Genomic DNA, 9,150 nt, shown 5'->3' on the forward strand with positions numbered 1-9,150 from the left:
GCAACTGAATGAATGAACCTTCGGGGGCGGGCCCTCCGGCCTCTCAGGCATCTCCAGTTTGGATCTGGAATTGGGAGGGGGCTGGACAGGAATTCCAAGCCTCCAGAGGGTCAGGAGCAGAGGGGAGGGGGAAACCGGGAGAAAGCGAAAGTGAAGGGAGCTGGGAGCCCCTGTGAGGAGGCGCAGACAGGGAAGGAAATCTCCTGGTCAGTAATAATTCATGGGTTCAGGAAGCAGCCCCGGCTGGAGCGCAGGAGCTGTGTACACGGCTGGCCCTGTGGGGAGGGGCCTGAGGAGACTACTCACTAAAGCCCTGCCTGGCTGGGTCACGGTCAAATGGTATGGGGGTGGGGGATCCAGGTGTGGGGACAGACTATCCCTACAGACCTTGGACTCTGAAGGCTTTAGGGTTTCCTCTCCCGTTGGCTCTGTCCTAGGCCCGTTTCTGGATTAGACTGGGGGCTGGGGAAACAGTCCTTGGAGCTGGAAGACGTCTTCCAGAAAATCAGTAAGTTCCTACAAGCTTTCAGCTCTATGCACTTCTGGCCACCATTTGAGATTACAAACAAACCATCACGTTATTTTCGAGGCCAAGTGGATGCTGCTTTATCCCGTTCCAGGATGACACTTGAGAAGCAGGTATGCGTGACTTGAGGACCCCAGTGACCACCAGCTGCTCAGTTATTTTCCTTAGGTCCTCTACAGAAGAGAACGCTCAGACTTCAGTCTGAAATTCTGGGGAAAACAAAACAAAACAAAACAAAACTGTGGCAGCGGGGCGTTGGGTGGGGGCGACAGGACGTGAACGAAGCCTGTGGGGATTCCCAGAGTGGTGAAGATCTGCATATCGTGGGCACTGCCCTACAACCTCAGCTTACACAAAACTGTCCCGTTGGCTCCATCAGGTTCCAGAGTCTGAGAAGGAAAAGTTCTTTTTGTTCTGATTTTTATCTTCCAACGAAAACCATATAGTAGGGCCCCGACAAATAGTTATTAAGTGTCTGAATGGGACTTGAGTTTGTTTTGCTAGGGAAGAGGAGAGAAAAGAAAAAAAGATTGTCTTCGCTCTCCTCGGACAGCTCCAGCATCACAGTGCACGCTGGTGAGCTCATACAAAACGCGGTTTCCTGGGTCACACTCGGAACTGCTGAATGGAACTTGGACAGTCTAGTCTGAGAAGCTCTTAAGTCCAAAGCACTGGCCGGGGTTCTGACGGAACATCGAAGCTACTGGGACCCTGAATTAGACTTTTGAGCGCGGGGATATGCCCACATTGGGACGGAGGACACAGGCCATGCTAACAGGGACCTGCCAGCGGTCTCCTAGGAATCCAGGTCTGCGCACCTGGACAGCCCAAACCCAGAGCCTTTGGTGAGGGCCAGGAGCTCCGGGGCCACTTTCAACTTGGGGGACCCGGAGGCAGGCGCACAGCTATTGGCCGGGGCGGGGCGGAGGGGGGGGGAGTTCTATTGGTCCCGCTGGGGCCGTCTCGTGATTGGCTCCTCCCCCGGCTATAAGGCGACGACCGGCGCGGCCGTGGGAGCGCGCGGGAGCGCACGGCGGGGGCTGCTGCTCGGGGACCAGGCGAGCGGAGGCCCGCGGCCGGGCGCCCATGGCGTTCGCGCTGCTGCGCCCAGTCGGCGCGCACGTGCTGTACCCGGACGTGAGGCTGCTGAGCGAGGACGAGGAAAACCGCAGCGAGAGCGACGCATCGGACCAGTCGTTTGGCTGCTGCGAAGGGCTGGAGGCGGCACGGCGTGGCCCGGCTCCCGGGAGCGGACGGCGGGCGAGCGGCAGCGCAGGCCCCGTGGTGGTGGTGCGGCAGCGACAGGCGGCCAACGCGCGCGAGCGAGACCGCACGCAGAGCGTGAATACGGCCTTCACCGCCCTGCGCACGCTCATCCCCACCGAGCCCGTGGACCGAAAGCTGTCCAAGATCGAGACGCTGCGTCTGGCGTCCAGCTACATCGCCCACCTGGCCAACGTGCTGCTGCTGGGCGACGCGGCCGACGACGGGCAGCCGTGTTTCCGCGCGGCGGGCGGTGGCAAGAGCGCGGTCCCCGCCGTCGACGGCCGTCAGCCGCGCTCCATCTGCACCTTCTGTCTCAGCAACCAGCGCAAGGGGGTGAGTGCGCGGCATCTGCTGCAGCCGGGCAGTCCGGCTTGGGGGCGAGAGCCGGCCTCCTGGGAGCGGGGACCCCCATGGAAGCCAAGAGACCTCCGATCAGCGGCGGGGACAGTGGCCCCTGCCCTAGGAATTAAAGTGGGCAGAATCTCTTGCTTAACCCCCAGACAGAAAGGGTAGAGGGGAGCCCAGAAAGCTCCGGTCTGACTTAATTGTGTTTTAGGAGGTGCCTGCACTCTAGGACCTTCCACTTTGTCTGATGCTTACCTTCGGGGCAGGTATTCTGTTGTCTCCACTGGCGCTTCTGATAAAGACACTGTCCACATTTACGGGAAACAGGTTCTGGGGTTACTACGTAGGTATCACTTTGAGCTAACATCTTTAATAAATCGTTTCAGGTCCTAAGACCTGACACAAGAACAGGAGACTGAGAAGAAAATAGGAGCATATACCTGTACTCTAGAGCCTGGGTCCCCAACCCGTGTGTAGGAAGGAGTTTCTGAAGAGTGCCCAGTCCCCAGAAGGCTGTGGGGTTAGGAGGGGACACTCTTATCTGCTTGTGTCTAAGTTAGGAGGTTGGCTGGGCACTGGGGAGCCGCAGAAGTCTCCGAGGCCCTCCTAGGCGAAACTGTGCATAAGCCCTCCGAACCTGGGCTTGTCTTGCATTGAGGATACAGGCCTGAGTTAGGGCAGCAGCTCCTGGTCATACGTGGAGAAACTGAGGCTCAGAGAATCTAGCCTTACTTCCCATGGCCAGCGAGGGAAAGATCATAGAGGCTGTATCCCATCCCCCTCAGCTCTGCTCACTGGTTCTCATAGCCCCATCCTGGGAAGGCCTCAGTGGCCTGGCCTCAGACCAGCCCTCAGGCTCAAACTCCCAGGCTATCTGCCCAGCCCTCCGTTGCCTCAGTTTCTCTGAGTGAGTCTTCTTAACCTCTGATGGTATGCCTTTAAGGGTCCCTGTCAATGCCCCAGGCTGGGGAGGGAAGTCAGAGCTGGCCTTCAGGTCTATATCTTCAATGGAAAGGCTGGCTGGGCCCATCACAGTACGACTTTAATGCCTGTTATGCAGTCATCCAGATCAGCTGTCCCTAACCACCCAACCAATGGCTTTTGCTGGCTCTGAGAATGTGTCCTGATAAGCAGGTGTGGCTCTACTTTCAAGGCAGTCAGGTGCTCCCAGCTTAGCATCAGGACCAGGGGGGATGAAGAAAAGGATACTGTGTTTTGATGGGACTGTGAGAGCCCAGGGGAAGCCCAGTCCCAGATGTAAGACAGAAAGCTTCAGTACTAAAAGATGTGAGGAAACAAAGGCAGGCGCTTGGGAAAGGGGTGGTGACGGGTGATTTAGAGCATGCATGGTAAGACCCGAGGATTGCACTCATGGTCTGGAGCAGTGGTTCTCAACCATCCTTCCTAATGCAGCAACTCTTCAATACAATTCCTCATGCTGTGGTGACCTCCAAGCATAAAACTGTTTCCTTGATACCTCGTAACAGTAATTTTGCTACTGTTACGAATCATAATGTAGATATTTGGTATGTGACCCCTGTGAAAGGGTTGTTCCTCCCTCAAAGGGCTCAGTAGAGAGACACGGGTTGAGAGCCAGCCGCCAGTCTAGACAAAGAAGTTGGAAGATTTTAAAGGTAGAGGTAGAGCACCACAGTGACAGGAGTCTTCCAAGTACAAATCATCAAGGCTCCTTAGCAGTCAGAGAAGGAGCCCTGTGCCCACCCCCACCTGCTTAGACCGAGAAGACTGGGTGCTCTGGCCTAGCCAACTGGAAAGTGGGAAAGGTGGCAGCAGGGGGAGGGGCAGACAAGTACATCTGTGCCCGCCACTGCAGCAGTGAGAATGGGGGCTCCATTGCAGGACAGGGGACTGTCCCATAATTATAGGGCCTGGCCTGCAGCTGACTGCTGCCTTGGAATCTGTCTGTGGGATTAAGAACCCAACCAAATTTGGTTGTAGAAGCCATGCTCAGTCACACAGGCTCTTCTGGGAATAGGCCAGAGGGGCGATACTTGCCAATGCTGGCCCCTCCAGGACTTGTCTGGAAGATACTAGATGTTTTGGGGGAACCACTACACACTTCTGAGGTCAAGAAGCTCCAAAGTTCTAGACCCCACTCCTTCCCAGGCCACTGCCTCCTCCTGATTCTGAATGGTCTGAGGTTGGGGTTGCCATGGACACAACCGCTGCAGCTCCTTTCTACAGCTCAGGATGGGATTAGGTTACCTCTGTAGGATTAGTATTGAGAGGAAGGTGGATTCTCATCTCTGCCTTGTTTTCCCTCTGTCACCTGAGTGTAGAGCTGGACAGGATCCTTTTGTGAAGCTATTCCCTATTGCTGTGCCTGGCTCAAGAGTTAAGGGCTGACAAGGTGCCAGGAAGTGCCATTGGAGGATGCTGGAAATCATATTATATTATAAGTGTTTATTGACCATTGACTATGTTCTTAAGGTCTTGTAGAGAGTGGCAGCTCAGGCCTGTAACCCCAGCTCCCCAGAAGGCTGAGGCAGAAGGATCCCAAGTGTAAGGCCTGCAATGCAACTTAGTGAGACCCTGTCTTGAAAAGCTAAAACCAGGGCAGGACCCACGGCTCAGCCGAGGGACACTTGGCTGTGGCTTCTGTTCCCAGGACCACACACAAAGAGCCTTGCTGTAAGTATGAGCCACCTGTGTTAGCTTGCTTATCCTGTAAAGTATACAGGATAATAATTTCCATATAGGAAAGTAATACCGTGTTACAGGTGGGGAAACTGAGGCTCTGTCCATCAGGGAGCCGCCATTAGAGCAGGAGTGTCTCGCTCTGGACCTGGTCAGAACCTCTTCTCAGGGTTCTTGGCTATGGACACAGCTGTATTCACATTCCACCATATCTGAGAGGGTGTCCATTCCACAGATGAAGAAACTGAGGCTCGTGGTGACTGTTTCTGCTTTCCCACCGAACCCGGTTCTCTGAAAGACCTCCAGACATAGGGTAGGAGATAGTATTCATTATTTCTAAGGACCTAAGAATGAAACGGGAGAGTATTCTCTCCCCTAGTCCCCCTCTCCCCACTCCACCCACCCTTCTTAGTTCCTCCTGCCAGAGTCTGTCTGAGAAGCCCAAGCCCCAGGCTCTGCTGGGACCATGGCCTCAGCCCTCAAAATAGCCCTGCCTGTGAATGAACATGCTGTCCCTGGGCCCAGAGAGCCTCCAGGGAGGCTGGGATCACATCTGGATGGATCTGACCCAACCTGGGCTAGGGCAGAGGCAGGAGGCAGAGAGAGAGCTCCCAGATGGTCCCCTGAGGTCACCACCAGATCAGCCACGCCCAGCCGACTGAGCACCTACTGTGGTATCCCATTCTATATGGGGCCTGAAAATGGGGTGGCTTGACAGGCTGTGGGGTTCTCTCTTACTAAGCAACTGGTGTGTCAACACCGGAATCTTCAAAAGAGGGAGTGCTAAGCTGGGCCTGGGGCACAGGCCTGTGACCCAGCCCTCAGACGAAGGAAGGCTGAAGCCGGAGGATATGGAGTTCAAAGTCAACCTAGGCTACATAGTTCCATCCTGTCAGGAGGAAAGGAAGAAGACAGTGCCAGGACTGTGAGCTCTCTGGCTCTCAGTGAGGGTCCAATTCATGCATATTGGTGAGGGGGGAAAGGCTGAAGGGTGGGTGACTTCGGGGGTTGCTACCATTAGCTTAAAACTGCACTGACTGGCATCTGCAGGGCTCCAGCCCCAGGCTGGAAGAATGCCCTTCCCAGCCACGTCCTGGGCTCCGGGTCTGACGGGGACGACACCTCCCTCCTTGGTTTACTCCAGGGGATGTCCCCAACAGTAACAAGTGGATTGCAATATCATTCATAGAGAAATTGGCCTCAGCAGACCAGAGCTGAGGGTATGTTCCCTTGCACAGGGAGACCCTGAGTGAAGGCAAGGCAGCCAGAGACCTGCTTTTGAGGGTAGCCTAGGCAGACGTACCCGCATGCACATACATACATACATGCATGCACACATGCTTCCCAGGCAGCAGCTGCAACTTCTAGGGAGTTTTCTTTGCCTTTACAATGTTTAAAAGTTATATGGCCTTGGACTGGAGCTCAGTGGTAAAGAAAATACTTAGCATGTACAAGGAGGTTCTGAGTTCAATCCCCAGCACCTGCTGCCCACAATGTACATATTATATATGTATTAAGTTTGGGGGGTTGTTTTTATGTTTGTATTTGAGACAGGGTCTCATTATGTAGTTAGTTCTATCTAGTTTGGAACTCACTATGTAGACAAGGCTGGCTTCAAACTCATGGGTAAACCTGACTCTGGGATTCTATGCTTCTAGGAGTGTGCCAGCACACCCAGTGTGTATTTTAGATTCCTTAATGCAACAGATTGTTAGGTGGGAAAGGAGGAGACAATGTAAACTGCTGTAAAGGAAGGTGCCCCTGATGTCCCCTCTGGAGAGGGGCACCTATAGTAATCTCTCTCTCTCTCTCTCTCTCTCTCTCTCTCTCTCTCTCTCTCACACACACACACACACACACACTCCCCAAGTGGCATTTACTCCCTTCTGACCTTGCTGTTGTCCCCAAACAGTTTCACAACATGACACTCCCTATTAGTCCAGAGTCTCTTCTGCCTTTTCAACAGACTCACCCTCCTGTCACCTCTTTTTCTCCTTCAGGGCAGCCGGCGTGACCTGGGGGGCAGCTGCTTGAAAGTGAGGGGTGTAGCCCCCCTCCGAGGGCCGCGGCGATGAGCCTGGATCCTGTAGTGTTTTCTCCAAGAAGGACTCCAGAGAAAGAGGCCACGGGCCAGCCCCTAGCTGGACAGGGGAGAAGATTCCAGAAGCCCAAACCACTCCTACTTTGTGTAGGGACTGGAGGACAATGGCCTGGACACAGGGCTTGCCCTGGAGAGCCACGAGGACCCATCCAGCCATCCAGGCCTAGCTGGCCAGGGACAAGGCAGAAATTCTAGAAAACCAAAGACTATTTTTGAAAGTGTGTGTGTGTGTATGTGTCTGTGTGAATGTGTTATGTGAGCGAATCAGGGAGGGGGGGTCAAAATAAAGGTATTTTTAAATAAATGGTGTGTATCCTGGCTAAGTACGAAGGAGGGAACAGTGGACAGTGAGACTTGCAGACAGACTCCTCTTTAGGACTTAGATTGTCCCAGCTGTGGCAAAGGCTCTATGCCTTGGATGGGAAGCTAGAGGCAGGCTCTCCACAGCCTTCCTCTGGCTCAGTGTTATGAACACCATTGGGTGGTAGCCAAAGAAGTCCTCATATTTATTTTTGAGTAAGGAAGAGATTCATGGTTCAAATTCAAAAGCTACTAGCGGGCATGTGGTGTAGGGTCTGCTTCCCCCACATCCTCACACCAGTCCTTCCTTCAGGTTACCTATCACAGGTTTTTACAGTATCTCCTTGCCCATCAGTGGAGCGTCCAGAGTCAGTCTGGAAACCACCCCCCTTCTTCTGTCAGCTGCTTCTGCTGCCTTTGGTGAGTGTCTTACCTCTCACCGTCACATCGCCACCTAGCCTGCATGCTTTACCTCAGGTGCTGAAGGCAGAAGTTCCTATCTGCCTTAGCTTAGTTTTGGGAAGCTGGTATATGACAGGTGATACCCTTAGTATGTCCACTGTTAAAACTCAAAGCGGAGGGGGGAGGCCGAGGCCCTTGAGATGGCTCAACCATTGACTTGCCAACACGCTGGACAACCTGAGCTTAATCCTTCAAACACTGTAGAAGGGGAGAACAGACACAAGTGTCTACATGTGACCCCCACATGCATACACAAAAATAAAATGTGGCCAAAGGGAGGGGCAGAGCAGTCCTTCCCTTGTCAGGGTGGTGAGCCAGCAGCCCCGGGAGGCCATCTACCTTTCCACTGTGTGGATTCATTGAGAAGGGCACAGCCTGGCCACTAGAGCTCAGGGTGGCAGGAGAGGACCTGGGTTCTCTGGTTCAGCCTAGGTGTCTGTGAGGCCAGAATCGGATAAGCTCAGAGAAAGCTTGGGAGAAGGCTGGGAGAAGCAGGAACAGCAGCCAGGCAGCCACCATAATCTCGGTAAGGGACATTCACACACCATTGTTAATGCTTTTATTTAGCAAGCCTCTCTCTCTCTCTCTCTCTCTCTCTCTCTCTGCTGGCTCCCATGTCCCTGTGTTCCCAGGAAGCATCTGACCCTCTGGCAGAGGCTCTGTGAGGCTGCCTATTTTGCAGATGAGTAGACAGTTGCCTAATGTCCGCTGTGTTAGTCTCCACAGGATCAAGCTAACCCACTCAGTTCTCTCTACAGACAAAGCAAAAGGAAAACGGAAGACCAAAAGTGTTTGCGTCCGTGTCACATAAACTGGAGCCAGGGGTACAGCCCACAACCTATTAGTGTGGGACACAAAGGAGAAGGGTCCCCAGAGGTCACACCGCCCAGGAGACCTACCCCCACTCCCGCCCTCTCCCTCAATTCCCGGTGTCCAGGGACACTGGTCTTGCCTGTCCTGTGTCCCAAAGCGCCCACACTTCCCCTCCGGGAGCTAATTAGGAAAGCACATTGCTCTCCTGCGCCTACTCTGCTCCAGGTAACAGCCTCTGGCAAAGTCACAGGAAGAGGGACTGTGACCTTGTCAATGGCAGGAAACCTAGGAGGGGAGCAGGGCAGACTTGGGTGCTCTGGGCTGGAAGCCCGCTTCTGCCATCAGATTTACTGGGTGACCTGGGAAATGCTTGACCTATCTGGGCCTTCCCGGGCCAATCTCCAACAAGAACAGAAAGAGAAGTGCTTTTACTTGATGAAATGGTTTTTAAAGCCCTGAACAGTGAACAGTTATCTCCATACTGCAGCCAATGGTAAGGGAGGAAAAGCACACACCTCCCCCAGCCTTGAATCTCCACATGGCAACAGCTAGGAGGAGACTGTAGGTTCTTCCTGTAAGGCCCTGTCCTGGTTTCTATCTCTGCAGAAAACAGTATGTATTGGTTTCTCTGCTTAGGTCTTTATCGTAAGGGTTCACATTCTTCATGGCTCTAGCAACA

The 9,150-nt window shown here is 53.8% G+C and overlaps 1 protein-coding gene across 1 annotated transcript; it reads left to right on the plus strand.

Annotated features, from left to right (window-relative positions):
• The first annotated feature begins 1,523 nt into the window (after positions 1 to 1,523).
• On the plus strand, positions 1,524 to 7,179 carry Tcf15 (transcription factor 15). Its single transcript, XM_052181522.1, has 2 exons — positions 1,524 to 2,125; positions 6,796 to 7,179. Exons 1-2 carry the CDS (start codon positions 1,613 to 1,615, stop codon positions 6,868 to 6,870), a joined length of 588 nt encoding a protein of 195 aa, XP_052037482.1. The 5' UTR covers positions 1,524 to 1,612; the 3' UTR covers positions 6,871 to 7,179.
• The last annotated feature ends 1,971 nt before the right edge of the window (positions 7,180 to 9,150 follow it).

The sequence above is a fragment of the Apodemus sylvaticus genome, chromosome 5, assembly GCF_947179515.1.
Source record: "Apodemus sylvaticus chromosome 5, mApoSyl1.1, whole genome shotgun sequence".
Classification (NCBI taxonomy): Eukaryota; Metazoa; Chordata; class Mammalia; order Rodentia; family Muridae; genus Apodemus; species Apodemus sylvaticus.

Coding starts and splice junctions, on each gene's coding strand:
- Tcf15 (XM_052181522.1), top strand. CDS start 1,613: ATGGCGTTCGCGCTGCTGCGCCCAGTCGGCGCGCACGTGCTGTACCCG. Junction 2,126..6,795: donor TCAGCAACCAGCGCAAGGGG/GTGAGTGCGCGG, acceptor TTTCTCCTTCAG/GGCAGCCGGCGTGACCTGGG.